Source organism: Pipistrellus kuhlii, unplaced genomic scaffold, assembly GCF_014108245.1.
Source record: "Pipistrellus kuhlii isolate mPipKuh1 unplaced genomic scaffold, mPipKuh1.p scaffold_m20_p_5, whole genome shotgun sequence".
Lineage (NCBI taxonomy): Eukaryota > Metazoa > Chordata > Mammalia > Chiroptera > Vespertilionidae > Pipistrellus > Pipistrellus kuhlii.
In genome coordinates, this window is record NW_023425551.1 from 82,340,302 (window position 1) to 82,355,984 (window position 15,683).

Below are 15,683 nucleotides of genomic sequence, written 5' to 3' on the forward strand. Positions count from 1 at the left end.
AAGCGAAAGGAAAAGCGCGGAGGACATCCTGGGGGCTGGGGCTGGGGCTGGAGGCGGGGAGGGCGGACCGAAGGGAAGCCAGGCAGAGGTGCAGGAGCGGGTTTCCGAGCTCAGCCTTCAGAATCTCACCTGGAGACCTCCGGAGCCGCAGGCCGGTGAGTCCGAGCGGGGGGCGCCCGCAGCGCTCCCAGGGACGCTGCCCAGCCTGCTGGCCCCCTGCGCCCCTGCTTCCTGCCCCCCTGGACCCGAGTGTGCCGGGGCGGGCAGGGGTCGCGGGGCTTTTAAGGACGAAGGCCCCGGCCAGGCTCCCTGCTCCCCTGGCAGGCTGCTGCCTTTGGTCCGGGGAGGATGCACCGACGGGCGCGCGCGCCCGGGAGCTTTCGGGGTCGGTGGGCGGAGTGGGGGTAGGGAGGGGCGGGCGGAGCGGGGACTCCAGCTCCCTAATTCTCGCCCTCCGTCGCGCAGGCAAACCATGCGGCTCCCCGACCCGAGGCCCTGGGCCTCCCTGCTGCTGGCGGACTGGGCTGTGCTCCGGCTGCTCCAGGGCACCCTGGATGCTCTGCTCCCCCGGGGGCTGCTGGGGCTGTGGCTGGAGGGGACCCTGCGGCTTGGGTGTCTGTGGAGTCTGCTGAAGCTGGGGGGGCTGCTGGGCCCGACGGGGACACTGCTGCCCGCGCTCTGCCTGGCGCCCCCTCTGTTCCTCTCCCTGCGGGCGCTGAGCCCGGGGGCCTTGAGTGCGCCCCCAGCCAGCGTGGCTGCAGCCCCCTGGAGCTGGCTGCTGGCGGGGTACGGGGCCGCGGCGCTCAGCGCGGCGGCGTGGGCCGTGCTCAGCCCCCCCGGAGCCCCGGGCGGGGAGCAGGGCCCGGAGAAGAGCCACGCCCTCATGTGGCGGCTGCTGAGGCTCTCCAGGCCGGACCTGCCCTTACTCGCCGCCGCCTTCTTCTTCCTCGTGGTCGCCGTGCTGGGTGAGCCAGGGGGAGGCGCTGGGGACGCGGCGGGAAAGGCCCTGGCACCTGCCCGCCCTGACTCACCCTCCTGGCTGCAGGGGAGATGCTGATCCCCTATTACTCTGGCCGGGTGATCGACATCCTGGGAGGCGATTTTGACCCCGAAGCCTTCGCCAGCGCCATCTTCTTCATGTGTCTCTTCTCCCTGGGGAGGTAGGTGGTGGGCGGTGGGCCCCTGCGCGAAGCCCACGGGCCGTCGCAGTCCCAGCTGGCACTGAAGCGGAGGCCTGGGCGCGCTTACGGAGCCGCCTTTCTGCTTCCTGCGTCCGCTCACCCCGCCACTCGCCGTTGCTGCCCACCATCCTCAAAGTTCATACATGGTACATGATCACAGTGCAGAGAGCGCAGGCGGTGCGAAGTGCGGAGGCTCAGTGCTCCTCGGCTTTTTCATCTCCACGGAATACCCCTTCTCCTTGGTCTTCTCCCGCCCGCCTCAGGCTGGTCTCCAAAGTCACCCTCTTGTCAGGGCGGGTGTTTCTCTCTCTGACTCTGAAGAGCTTACCCTGCCCTGTCGCTCTTCTGTCCCCACCTTTACTGTCTCATTGCTTTTCCCTCTCAGACACACCCAGGAATCGGCTGCCACCACCCACTGCCCGCCGAGGGCGGGGCGAGGACCAGGTGGGCGAGGCACACAGGTGAACGAGTTGCTCACTCTCCTCACCCTCGCACCCGGCAGCCCCAGAAACCATTATGTCTTCATTTCATTTTTGCTGAAACCGATTTCTCGAAAGTGGTTTTTATTTTTAAACAAACTTTAAAAAAAAACCGGTCACCAATTTTCTTAGCTTCTGAAGCACGTGGGCCTGGAGCCATCTCTCACTGTGGATCTCTTTCTCCAGTTAGCTTTCATGACCCCCTTCCCCCTTCCCAGGCCACTCTGGAGACTTCCTCCTCCGGACCTTACACAGGGGCTCCCCTCCTCACTCAGGCCTTCCATCTTGAAGGACATTCTTCCCACTGAGCTGACTCAGTTCCTCTCTGTAGGTGACTCCAAGATCCACACCTCCGTGCCCAGCTCCAGCCTTGTAACCCAGGTGCCCCCTTGACCCTTGGCCCGGATAGCCCACTCTCACCTCCCACTCCACATACCCGGGTGCTTCACCCTCCCTCCTGGGCTTGTTCCCCTTCCTGAGAGCATCAGTCCCCTGGGGTCCAGCATCAGCGTCAGGGATGCCTTCCTCATGCTCAGAGCCAGCCATGTCGTTTTCTGCTTTCACAGTGTTTCTCTGTGGCTCTTTTCTCTCTGTCCTCACTGTGGCCAAAGTCCAAACCCTCATCATTTTGTGATTGACTATATCCCAACAGCCTCCCAAACCTGGTACTATTATATAATAGATTTGTATGAGAAACCCATATTTTGTAAAACACCCATTTCCATGCTTTTACATTTCCCCTTCACATTTTATTGTAAACTAGAGGCTTGGTGCATTAAATTCACGCACAGGTAGGGTTCCTAGGCCTGGGCAGTGAGCAGGGCTGATGGGGATGGGGGGAGGTTTCTGGCTGCTGGCCAGGGCCTCCTTTCGTTCTTTGCCGCCCCCTGGTGGTCAACATGCATCATAGCGAACAGTCAAACCAGTGGGTGGAACTCCTGGAGAACAAATTGCATTTTAGCCTTTTATTATTTAGGATATCTGGTTGGTCCAAGAGGAGTTGTCCAACTCCAGGGCCTGTAGAGTGGGGAACAACAAGATGGGCGAGGGGCTTGGGAGGGTGGTTCCCTCAGAGAAGTAAGTACCAGGGCGAGGAGGAAGGACTTTGGGTGGGGGGAAAGGAGACTGAGCCGGAGGGGAAGCCTGCAGGGATAGCGGGGCAGTCACAGCTGATCTCTATTTACAACATCTCCTCACTTCTATTGTGTTCTTCCCTTGTGTCTGGCATCAATACTGGTGAATTTGTATGAGTTAGGATTTGGTTCTGCAGTATTGCTCACCATGCCTTCCCCTCCCCCCCTTCCTGTCCTCTGCTTATTTCTGCCCCTTTTGCCACTGTCCTTGTCTGGTTCATTTCTCTCCTGCCTGTCCTGGTATACTTCCCCCAACTTTGCATTTCTTGTCATTCTGTGCTTTCTCCTTTGTTTCCCTCACTCATTCCTTCCCTTTTTCTCGGTCCCCTTCCCCGTCCCATCCCTCCTGACCCCACAGCTCGCTGTCTGCTGGCTGCCGAGGAGGCTGCTTCCTCTTCACCATGTCCAGGATCAACTTGCGGGTCCGGGAGCAGCTCTTCTCCTCCCTTCTGCACCAGGACCTGAGTTTCTTCCAGGAGACTAAGACAGGTGGGGCCTGGAGTCCAGGAGACTAAGACAGCTAGGGCCTGGAGGGCTTTCCCCCCACTGCACACAGCCTGCCCCCTGGCCTGCACGTGGAGGAGGTGCTCAGAGGAGGGGCTGTGTCAGGGGGAGGGGCAGGGGCAGTTTCTGGGTCTACATTGCACGGGGCTCCCTCACCTGCTCTGTCCTCCCAGGGGAGCTGAACTCACGGCTGAACTCGGATACCAAACTGATGAGCTCCTGGCTTCCTCTTAATGCCAACGTGCTCCTGCGGAGCCTGGTGAAAGTGCTGGGACTGTACAGCTTCATGCTCAACCTGTCGCCTCGACTCACCCTCCTGTCTCTGTTCGAGATGCCTCTCACAATGGCGGCTGAAAAGGTGTACAATGGCCGCCATCAGGTATGCGTGGCGGTTAGGGAAGAACCAGTCCTAGAGGTCTCTCCTCAGCCCTCAGGGCAGCAGTTCTGACAGCTTCGGAAGATCCATGACCCCTGGGACTATATGTGTGTGTGTGTGCGTGTGTGTGTGTGTGTGTGTGTGTGAGAGAGAGAGAGAGAGAGAGAGAGTATGAGTGTGTGTGGGGGGAGGTGGAGGAGAGAGAGAAGGATGGAGGGAAGGCACATTTTTCTGAGGAGAGGGTAATTTCCATCAGGTTCTCAGCCGAGTGTGCACGTAACTTCCCCACAAAAGATTAAAACTGCTGCCTTGAAGGTTTAGGCAGAGCTTTCCCCTTGTAATCAGCAAGAGTGTGGAGCAGGTAGAGTGTGTGGTCATGTTAGCCCCATCTCTCTCTTCTACAAAAATTGTGGGAAATGTGTGTAACATAGAAAATTACCATTTCTCACCATTTTAAAATGCCATTTCAGCCCTAGCCAGTTTGGCTCAGTGGATAGAGCGTGAGCCTGCAGACTGAAGGGTCCCAGGTTCGATTCGATTCTGGCCAAGGGCACATGGCTGGGTTGTGGGCTCCATCCCCAGTAGGGGGTGTGCAGGAGGCAGCCGATCAATGATTCTCTCTCATCATTGATGTTTCTATCTCTCTCTCCTTCTCCCTTCCTCTCTGAAACCAATATTGAAATATGTTTTTAAAAAATGCCATTTCGGTGGCATTAAACACATTCACACTGTTGTACCACCGTTACCAGAAAGGGGACCTGGCCCCGAGCAGGTCTGCTGGAGACTGGCCAGCAGTGTATGGGTTCTTGCCTTCATGCAGGAAACGTTTTACAATGTGAGTCCAGGTCGCTGTGAGGCACATGTGTCAAACACAAGGCCCGCGGGCCAAATCCGTCCCGCCAGGCCTTGCAATGTGGCCTGCACCGCGCTGTCATCACTGCACTCCGCTGCGTTTCCATCACAATGACAGTTTATGACTGTTCAGTAAACCATTCGGCCCACGATTTAGGCTGGATTTTAGATTTTGGCCCCTTCTCTGATTGAGTTCGACACCCCTACAAAGGCTCCAGGCACAAAGTCCATTACACACACACCTGTTCCCAGGCGGCTGGCCCACCACTTACCCAGGAGCCAGATCTCCACAGTGTGAGGGAACATGTATTAGAGCTGCGGGCATAAAACATGAAGGGCCTAGCCTAGAAGAAGCTACAGGAGAGCCCCGTCTGGGCCGCCCTAGCTCTCAGGGCGTCAGAGACAAGGGGGCCTTGGGGGCAGTTCAGGCTTAGCTGCCCATTGCTCCCTGGTTGCAAGCCTTGTGGGGCCCTTTAGGGTTTAGGAGATGCACGCCTGTGGGGGAGGGGAGTGGGGGGAGAAGAGGGGAAAGAGTATGGCCGGCTGCTCCCCAGAGGGAGAGCCCACCTGGGTCCTTTGTCTTGAGGCTTTATCTTCTCACAGGAAGGAATCTTAGGGGAGGTCTCCGGTTTTTGGGGGGTGTGTTCAACAGAATACTCATCAGTTTTCTAGGTGGGCTCCGTCAGGGCCATGGTCTCCACCAATTGGTCAGTGTCCGGGCAGGGAGTCATCAGGCATCGCAGCTGGGCCTGGCTTTGTGAGCCCGAGGCTGAAACACAGCTGAGGCCTAGATGCTGTCTCTAGGGAGGAGACCTTCTGCATCTGCTGTACATTGCTCTGCAGTGTGTCTAGCTCCCTGCCTCAGTTTCCCCATCCCACTTGACCTGGCTTACTGGCCTGTCTCACTGGCCTGTCCAACCCATTAAACAATAAATCCCCATCCCTCCTCCCCCTGGCCCTGGCAGCCACCATGTGCTTTCTGTCTGTGGGTTTGATTACGTAGGTATCCTATCAGTGGGTTCATACAGTGTTTGTCTTTTTGTGACTGGCTCACTTCACTTAGCATAGTGTCCTCAGGGTTCATCCATGTGGTAGCATGTGTCAGAATTTTTCTCCTTTTAAAAAAAAATATTTTTATTGATTTCAGAAAGGAAGGAAGAGGGAGAGAGAGATAGAAACATCAATGATGTGAGAGAATCATGGATCTGGCTGCCTGTCACACACCCCACACTGGGGATTAAGTCTGCAACCCGGGCATGTGCCCTGACCAGGAATGGAATAGTGATCTCCCGGTTCATAGGTCAGTGCTCAACCACTGAGCCAAGCTGGCCGGGAGGTCTTTCTCCTTTAAGGCTGAGTAATATTCCATCGGTGCAGGCAGCAGTCTGTTTATCCAGCCATCTGTTGATGGACACTGGGGTTGCTTCCACCCTTTGGCTACTGGTATTGTGAATAGTGTTGCTAGGAACACAAGTGTACAAATGTCTGTTGGCATCCTTGCTTCCAGTTCTTTTGGGCATATACTCAGAGGTAGAATGCTGGATTGCATGGTAACCTTATGTTTAATGTTTTGAAGAGCCACCGTGCTGTTTTCCCAGCCACTGCACTATGTTCTCACCAGCAAAGCACAGGGGTTCAGTTTCTCCACATCCTGGCCAACACTTGTTACCGTCTGTGTTTTATAAAATTACATTCCTTGCACTTATTTATCTTATGATTGGAATTTTGACCACTTTCATCCAATTTTCCTGCCCTCTACACCAGCCTTTGGTAACCATAAATCTGATCTTTTTTCTTTGAACTTGGGTTTTTTTTAGATTCCATTTATAAATGAGCTCATACAGTTTTTGTCTTTGCCCTCTCTGACATCTCACCTAGCATAATGTTACCAAGGCCCATGTTATGACAAAAGGTAGATTTCCTTTTTTAATGGTAGAATAACATGCATTTATATACATTAAAAAGTAATAACTGTCAATGGCTGTGAGGTGATATCTCACTGGTTTTGATTTGCATTTTCCTAATGATTAGTGTCGTTGAGCACATGCTTATTGGCCATTTTTATATCTTTTTTGGAGAAATGTCTTAAGAGTGGGTTGTTTTTAAATTGTTGAGTTGTAGGAGTTCTCTGTATATTCTGTGTTCTATCTTTTCATGAGCGATAAGCAAATGTTCTCTCCAGTTCTGTGCATTTCTTTTCCACTCTATTGATAGCGTCCTTTGTTGCACGAAAGTTTTTCATCTTGATGAAGTCCAATTTGTCTATTTTTTATTTTGTTATCTGTGCATCTGGTGTCATATCCAAGAAACCATTGCCAAATCCTGTGTCCTGAGCTTTCCCTGTGTTTTCTTCTAAGAGTTTTATAATTTTAGCTCTTAGGTGTAGGTCTTTGGTCCATTAAAAAATAAAGTTTTTTAAAAATTGATTTCAGAGGAGAAGGGAGAGAGAGAGAGAAAGAGAGAGAGAAAAAACATAAACGATGAGAGAGAATCATTGATTGGCAGCCTCCTGCAGGCTCTCTACTGAGGATGGAGCCTGCAACTCAGGCATGTGCCCTGACCTGTATTGAACATGACCTCCTGGTTCATAGATCAGCAGTCAGCCGCTGAGCCACGCCAGGGCACCAGGGGTTGGTCTGTGGTTCATGTTAAGTTACATCTCCACCTTCTGTGAAGTAGCCATAGCTCCTAGGGAAACGACCCCGCCCCTCTTGTTTAGACAATGTGTGTGTGTGTGTGTGTGTGTGTGTGTGTGTGTGTGAGCTCAAGTGAAGGGAAATAGTGTCCCCTACACTCACCAGCGCGAGAGTGGGTGCTCCCTTGTCCCCTCCCTCCTCACGCATTTCCCCGGGAAATGTAAGGGAGAGGGAAGAAGAGGGCTGTGCTCCTAGGTAGACTGGGACATCGGGGCTGGGATGCTGCCTTCTGCCTGCGAACCCCTGCATGTCCTCCGCGTTCCCAGGCGGTGCTTCTGGAGATCCAGGACGCGGTGGCACAGGCGGGGCAGGTGGTGCGGGAGGCAGTTGGAGGGCTGAAGACCGTGCGCAGCTTTGGGGCTGAGGAGCACGAGGCCTGTCGCTACGAGGAGGCCCTGGAACGGTGCCGGAAGCTGTGGTGGCAGCGAGACCTGGAGAGGGCCCTCTACCTGCTCTTCCGGAGGGTGAGCAGGGTGCCTGGGGGCGGGGCTGGGTGTGGTGGTGGTAGGGAGGGGGCGCCCAGGGCGGGGCTGGGTGGGAGGGGACGGGAGGAGTCTCTCAGCGCCGCCTCTCTCCTCCCTCCAGATGCTGCACTTGGCCATGCAGGTGCTGATGCTGAGCTGCGGGCTGCGGCAGATCCTGGCGGGGGACCTCACGCGGGGCGGGCTGCTCTCCTTCCTGCTGTTCCAGGAGGACGTGGGCCACCACGTGCAGGTGCGTCAGCAGCGCGCATGCTCTCTCCGTCCCTCTGTGTTCTCTCTGGCCTCTGGGCCTTGGGATTTATTGGTTCTCCTTAAAAATACAAAACAAAAATCCCAGCTCATTGTGATATGAAGAATTTAAAACATACCCTCCCCTCCCCACGGACAGACTTTAATGACCCGCATGTACCATCACCCGCTTCAGCAAGGGCCAGTTCATGCCCACCTTGTTCTCTCTCTCTCTCTCTCTCTCTCTCTCTCTCTCTCTCTCTCTCTCTCTCTCTCTCTCTCTCTCTCTCTCTCTCTCTCTCTCTCTCTCGGCTGTGGTGCATCAGCCCGGGCCTGCAAAGCAGTGACTCTGCCATCCCATCACGTCCCCACTGCTTGGTGCCCAGCCGTGTGGTGTGACTAGAAAAGGCAGAAGGAGCGTTTGGCTCTTTGCCTGGACTGAGCGGGTTTCAATAACAGCTCGTCACTTCATCCTGGCTTCATTTTGTGAATTCCCCAGACGTTGGTTGAGCATTCTGTGTGTGGAGGCCTGCGGAGGCGGGTGGGCACAGGGCCCCTCTAAGCACGCCCTGCCTCCCGGGCTGGTCTGGGCACCAGCACACCCACAGCGGGACTGGGAGCGGCCCGGCGGGAACCGGGGCATTGGCGCGGCTTGTAGATCACCTTTCAAGGTGGACACTTGCCTGGACGAGGGGAGTGTGGCTGGGGGTGTGGGGCGTGGCAGAGCGGATGCGCAGCGGAGGCTGGTTTCGGGGGGCTGACCCTCCCTCCTGTCTCCCAGACCCTGGTGTACATGTGCGGGGACATGCTGAGCAACGTGGGCGCCGCCGAGAAGGTGTTCCGCTACCTGGACCGGCGGCCGAACCTGCCTCCGCCCGGCGTGCTGGAGCCGCCCGCGGTGCGCGGCCTGGTGGAATTCCGGGATGTGAGCTTCGCCTACCCGCACCGCCCCGACCAGCCGGTGCTCAAGGTGCGGCTGCCCTGGCCGCCAGGCCTCGGGCGGGACCGCAGGTGCGGGGAGGTGGGGGGAGGAGGGGGGCGGCCCGGCCTCTGAGGGGAAGAGGCCCTCAGTCTCTCCTGCCTCCCCAGGGGCTGACGTTCACCCTGCGCCCCGGCCAGATGACGGCGCTGGTGGGGCCCAACGGCTCGGGGAAGAGCACGGTGGCGGCGCTGCTGCAGAACCTGTACCAGCCCACGGCGGGGGCGCTGCTGCTGGACGGGGCGCCCCTGGCCCAGTACGAGCACCGCTACCTGCACCGGCAGGTGCGTGGGAGGAAGGCGGGGCCGGGGGCGGAGTGGGGCCGGGGGAGTAGGGGGTGGGGCGGCGGGGCGGGGGGGGGGGGAGGGAAGGGGGCGGGTGCAGACGGCACGGTCCTGGGGGACGCCCGGGGGAGGAGACCCGCCAGGTGCCAGGCCGCCGCTCCCGCACAGGTGGCTGTGGTCGGGCAGGAGCCCGTGCTGTTCTCGGGCTCCGTGCGGGACAACATCGCCTACGGGCTGCAGCGCTGCAGCGACGAGGAGGTGCTGGCGGCGGCCCGCGCGGCCCGGGCGGAGGAGTTCATCCGGGACTTGCCGCAGGGACTGCACACAGGTACCGTCTGCCCAGCGGACTGCTTTGTGCGTGAGGGCGGCGCCCCTGTAGCTGCGCCGGCTCTGCTCCTTGGCCTCCCCGGGCCCCCCGCCCCCCGGCGCCCCCCTTTCCCAGGCTCCCGGCGGTGCGGCCCGGCTTGCGGGAGGGTAGGGAGGGTCGGGGTACCTGTAAGTGAGGGCGGCGTTTCCGGGCCCTCAGACATAGGGGAGAAGGGCAGCCTGCTGGCCGTGGGGCAGAAGCAGCGCCTGGCCATTGCGCGGGCCCTCGTGCGGGACCCTCGCGTGCTCATCCTGGACGAAGCCACCAGCGCCCTGGACGTGGAGTGCGAACAGGCGGTGAGTGCGGGCGGGCCTGCGGGCATGAGAAGGCGGGGGGGGGGGGAGAGGGGGGCATGAAGCTTGGTGCTGTGGGGCAGTCCCGCGGGGGCTGCTGCGGCCGAGGGGGCAGTGCGGCCTTTGTGGGCCCCTCTCCTGCCCCTTGGCTTTCTCGCCTTCGGGACCCTAAACCGCAGGGGCGCGCCGGGGTGCGGCGCTCTCCTGAGGCTGGGACCCCATGCAGCTGCAGGACTGGCGCTGCCGCAAGGACCGCACGGTGCTGGTGATCGCGCACAGGCTGCAGACGGTGCAGCGCGCCGACCAGGTCCTGGTGCTGCGGCAGGGGCAGCTGCTGGAGCCCGAGCAGCTCCGGGCGGGCCAGGACCTCTACTCCCGCCTGGCGCAGCAGCTGGAGGGCTTGGAGGGCTTGGAGGGCTTGGAGGACTGAGGCCCGCCACTGGCCCCCGCGGCCTTCGGAGGAGCAGCGCGCTCTGAGCCTCCCGGGCTGCACCTCCCTGCAGCCGTAGCTCCTTGATGCAGATTTGGACCCACACGTGCCTTTGCGGAGGGGGCTACTGTCTGCCCAGCGACCTTATTTCCTTGAAGAGCAGCGCAGTGCCTGCTGCAGCCGGGTACTGTGCAGAATCAATGTATTTTAAATACGTTCCTTGGGATCTAAGCAGCACACACTCACACAGAGAAGTAGGGCTGACCTGCTCCACCTCCCAGAGGTGACCGTCGCTGCGTTTCCGCCTCCTGCTGGTGCTTTGTCTGTTTGAGAGCCGTGCCAGCCACACGGACAGACATAGTCCCCAGTCCTTCCCCATTCCCACCAGCACCCGGAGGGGCAGAGCTCAGTGCCATAATTAACAACGTTAATAAAAACGGATAATAACTGCTGTTTATATGTTTAATGCGAATAGGAACTGTGCCGAGTGTTTTTCCTGTGTTACCATTTTGAGTCCTTATTCTCAATCCTATGAGGTGGGTATTATCCCCGTTTTATAGATGAAGAAACCGAGTCTCAAAGAGATTAAATAACTTCCCCAAGAGTGCACAGTGGAGCCGGGGTTTGAATCCAGGCCTGACTCCCACACTAGGCCACGAATCACAATAAGCTCTTTCCCACTACTTGGCACAGGGCTCCCTTCATTGCAGGCAAAACTACGTGCCTGTTGGTATGTGAATACATCTCTTCTCCCACTGTCCTCATTCCCGGTCCTCCTCCGGGGACCAGCCAATGAAAGCAGAGCTGTACACATGTCCGGCTGCAGGGAGGGGCTGCCGGTGAAGGCTCCGATTCTAGGAAGCAGAAGCTTTCACATTCTCAGAAACGGCAGGTACTTTCCAGCTGGCAGTGGGCGGGCCAGGGCTGCTGCTGTGAGTTCTGTTCTGCCTGGAACTGGGCAGCGGCAGCGGGTGGAAGAGCTGGCGGCCCGCTCACAGCGCCACAGCTCGGGCTCGCAGATCATGAGGGTGAAACACGGCTTTGGAGAGACGCAGGCCAGCCTCCCCCCCCCCCCCCCCCGAAAAAAAAAAGTTCTTCCTGCACTTACACATGGGAATCGTAATTCCCGGACCTCCCAGCCTGTGGAAACCAGCGCTCATGAAGAAGATCTGTTAAAATTCTGTGGTATCCTCACTACAACTGCACCCACAGACTCGATACTTTAAACCCAGAAAGGAAAGCAGCTTGAAACCAGGGCTCTGCAGCGACAGCCGGAGGAAGAGTCAGGCGCCGATGCCAGTGCAGGGAGCTGCAGCAGGCCGTGGGGCCTAAGGTGTCCCCAATTATCTCAGGACAAACTCCCAGGTACACCTGTCAGGGACACAGGAGAATGTTCCCCGGCAGTCAAGGCGGTCGGTCTTGACAGACAAACCCTACAGGTGTGGCCTGTTTAGCAACCACAGGGAGTCCTGCTTGTCCCAGAGTTCTATTCTCTTCATTCACCCTGCCAGCCCCAACACCATGTGATTTCCCTTCTTGTCGCTGACCTTCAGTATCCTTCCCACTCAGTCATGTTTCACTCGCTACAAAGGAAGATATAAAAGGAAAGAGGGAACTTTAGGAGCCCAGAGCAGCCGCTACCTCCCCCGCCCTGGTCAGCATTGAACTTCAAGCCCCTTGTGCCCCAGCCGAGTGGTGAATGCAGAGAAGCGTGGAGTTGTGGGATGTGAGGGAAAGGACTAGGGAATAAGGAAAACAAACATCTCCCCGGTTTTGGGTGTTCAGCAAGAGAAAGGAGTGCCCCTTTATTTGAGTCTGATGCCATCTAGTGGTTCTGGGAAAACCCTGAGTTTCCAACAGAGTTTTATGGACTCATGAATTATAAGTAATTCAATAACAATAATAATCATTTATCGAGTCCTTCCTGAATGCTACTGCTGTGCTGTGCCTGATATATATTCTTATTTTATCTTCAAGGTAATTCTAAATGGCAGGTATTGCAACCCCCAAATCCAAGAGAATTGGACTCATGTACTGACTTCCTGGCCACAGAGCTAGGAAGAGGTGGCCTCTGCTAGTTTTACAACAGACTCATCTAGAGCTGTTGCTTATACTTCCTGCACCCACTTTCCCTCCCGCTATTCTTTTCTTTCTTTCTTTCTTTTTTTTTTTTTTTAAGATACAATGTATTGAATAGGCAATTTGTTGATGCGGTTTAAAATCAAAGGCACAAAACGGTGCACAGAGGAAAGCCCCACTCCCATTCCTCCCCATGGTTTGTCAATCCCTGCTTGGAGCTCTATGCTTATCCTTACAGAGAAACTTAATAAGCATACGTGAGTCTTTCTCCCTAGTTTTACCTATAACAACTCCCTAAATTGCAAATACATTACAAATACAAGGTGGGACGAAAGTAGGTTTACAGTTGAGAGTACACAAAACACAAAGTATTCTTGTATTATTATTTATTAACTAGAGGCCTGTTGCACGGATTCATGCACCGATGGAGTCTTTTGGCCTGGCCTGTGCCCTCTCGAAATCTGGGACTCCTCAGGAGATGTCAGACTGACTGCTGGTTTTGACCCAATCCCTGCAGGCCAGGCTGAGGGACACCACCAGTGCACAAATATATGCACCTGGCCTCTACTATGCATATTAGACCTTTGGTTAATCTCTTCCCACTCTCCCCTTTCTCTACTTCCCTCTGAGATTCATCAGTTTCATGTTTCCATGAATGTGCATTGAGCGTCTGCCCCCTGGTGGTCAGTGCATGTCAAGTCTACCAGTTGAACTGTCACTTAGGCTTACATATACTAGAAGCTGTTGCACAAAGATTCGTGCAAGAATAGGCCTTCCTTCCCTTGGCTTCACTCCTGGCCACCCCAAAGCCTTTGCAAGTCTTTGCTTCTGGCCAGAGCACCCTCCTGTAGCTCTCTCTGTCTCTCTCCTCTTCCCCTCCCTCCCTCATAGCAGGCATCCTGCCCCATCTGGCCACCTTGTGCCTGCATATGCAAATTAAAACACCATATTTGTTGGGTTAATTTGCATACCCAGTCCTGATTGGCTGGTGGGCATCGCGAAGGTACAGTCAATTTGCACATTTCTCTTTTATTAGTGTAGATAGATTACTAGTGATTCAATGAATGGATTCGCGCACATTGAAAGCAAATTAATTAGAAGGTGGCTGGCGGGGTGGGACTGGGTGAGATGGGCTGGACATGCCCTGAAGCCAACCTCCTGCAGTCCCTCCCCAGTGTCTGTGGAGTGACTGGGGTCCCCTTCAGCAGGTGTGGTCTCTCAGTCTGGCATCATAGCAACCTGTCAGATGGGTGGAGGGACACTTAGCATAATATATATACATATACTGGGTGGCTAGATTATTATGACCACCCCATCAGTACTTCCTTGGGCCACCTTTTGCCTTCAATGCTGCAGAGATTCTTCTTGGCATTGACTCCAGGAGATGTTGAAAGGTGATGTGAGGAATCTAACACCATGCCTGATGAATAGCACTGTCCAGTCTGTGAGATTGGATGGTTGTGGAACCAGCTGCCTGATGGCTCTTTAACTTCATCCCACAAATGCTCAATTGGATTGAGGTCTGGTGATTGTGGGGCCCACCTACAGATCAGTGGAACACCTTAATTCAAACTTAAAATTTTTCCCCTTAAGATAAATCTAATCATGAAAAACAGTAAAGATGTTGCAAGTAGAGAAAATGAGAGATGACAAAATTAATATAGGAACATAGGAAAAATATTGTATAAAAAGACCACTTTGTTCAATTTTATGGATTAAATGAATAATTATCTCGAAACATATAACATACCCAAAGAAATTTATATAAAATAACTTCCATAGGAGAAATAGAGAAGATTGTAAAAGAGTTATCCCTAGGAAAGCCTAAAGCCCAGATATTTAGGGGACTGTAATAAAGTCTTTAAAGAGGAAAAAAAAAGCATTATTTTCATGAAGTAAGTATAATATAAAAGTTAAACTGTGATAATGCACAAAAAGGTTACAGATGAATTTACTTATTAATATTTATGCAAAAGTGCTAAAAATATTGCAAACAGAATCTAATACAGATTAAAAAAAACCCAAAAAATGAAAAACAAAAACCAAAAACATCAAGACCAAGTTGTGTTTGTTCTAGAAAACCTTTCTGAAGTTCAAAATACTGTATAATTTCAGTGGCTCTTTTCTAGGAACAACGAGTTCAAATGAACAAATTAGGACAACGAAGGACCACAAACACTCACTTTCCCAGGATGCGGTGATAGACAAAGCCATCCTAGGAGAAAGGTGTCACTCAATCAGACAGGAACCACTCACCAGACAGCACAGCAAAGGAGTGATTGCTGATTGGAGTCCAGACCTTTAGTTCCTCAGCTACCAACGGATTCTCTGGGTGAGATCATGAGTTTGCTCCAGACACCCCAAATTCCACCAATTTCCATTGCTTTTTATATTCTTTCCTTCTTACCTTCCCCTCAGGTGACAGCCCCCTCTGGCTAGGGACTTCGATCACCACCGAGGGAGAGTTACATGTTTTGAGCTGGCAATGTCTTTAGCCTCGTATAACCCTTTCACATGGTGTTCTCTAAAAATATGTTTTAACTCGCTGTCTAGCATCTCAGAATACTTTTCTAACTTCTCCAAGTCAGCTTATGTTTCTGGTGATAGGAGGGTGTAGAAAGAGGAACATGAATTTAAATGAACAGTATATTTCAAATTTAAAGTCATCTAAATAGCAATTGAAGGGGTGATTGGGTTAGGTAATAGGGAGAATTATTTGTTGTCACCAACTTTTCTCACCCCCTAGAGAATGGGGCGAAAAAGAGAAAGAGATGCAAATTATGAGCTGGAGCAAAACAGCACAGGAAAGCCTGTCTATGTTAGGGAGGGCTCTTGGCTGAAGTCAGACAGGATGAGAAGATTGAAATTCCTTGTTTCCAAGCTTATACAAGGAGAACAGGAACACAATGTGGGAGGAAGGAAGCAGGCTGCAACCTCTCCCTTTGCTGGCTGCCTCCCAGAGCTCTACAGTCTCTCTGATAAGCCTGGGAGCCCACATCCTCCCCTGTAGACATTGACACCAAGAATGGGAAATGACTCAACAAAGCTTCGAACTGGACCAATCAGATACATTTAATTTACTCAACATGTATCTGAGGCTGTTGGCAAGGGGCCTCCCAGGCTGGCATTGCTTTCTCATCTTAGTTCCTGCAGACAGCTCTGCCCCTTCCCGCTCCCCACCGGCTTCCTTCTGTGAGACAGGATGTGATGGAGCTCTGTCTAACACCAAGGGTTATAATAACATTCTTGTTATTTCCCCCCTTGAGCACCTTATCATTGCCGAGACGCTCAGGTTTACAAATAGAGCTTCCCAAGTACGA

At 54.3% G+C, this 15,683-nt stretch overlaps 1 protein-coding gene across 2 annotated transcripts; it reads left to right on the forward strand.

Moving 5' to 3' along the window:
* On the forward strand, positions 1–10,731 carry TAP2 (transporter 2, ATP binding cassette subfamily B member). Of its 2 annotated transcripts, none has more exons than XM_036414658.2 (12): positions 1–155; positions 466–965; positions 1,046–1,160; positions 3,152–3,282; positions 3,471–3,676; positions 7,488–7,685; positions 7,807–7,935; positions 8,713–8,901; positions 9,021–9,194; positions 9,363–9,522; positions 9,721–9,857; positions 10,081–10,731. In XM_036414658.2, exons 2-12 carry the CDS (start codon positions 473–475, stop codon positions 10,282–10,284), a joined length of 2,136 nt encoding a protein of 711 aa, XP_036270551.1. In that variant the 5' UTR covers positions 1–155; positions 466–472; the 3' UTR covers positions 10,285–10,731. The 2 variants fall into 2 exon arrangements, with proteins under 2 accessions (XP_036270551.1, XP_045428754.1); XM_045572798.1 differs by having other exon boundaries at positions 17–155; positions 462–965.
* Positions 10,732–15,683: the final 4,952 nt, after the last annotated feature.

Bases quoted from the DNA above. Each gene is read 5' to 3' on its own strand.
- TAP2 (XM_036414658.2), top strand. From the start codon at position 473: ATGCGGCTCCCCGACCCGAGGCCCTGGGCCTCCCTGCTGCTGGCGGAC. The intron at 7,686-7,806 runs GTGAGCAGGGTG...TCCTCCCTCCAG, and splicing joins TCTACCTGCTCTTCCGGAGG to ATGCTGCACTTGGCCATGCA. The intron at 7,936-8,712 runs GTGCGTCAGCAG...CCTGTCTCCCAG, and splicing joins ACGTGGGCCACCACGTGCAG to ACCCTGGTGTACATGTGCGG.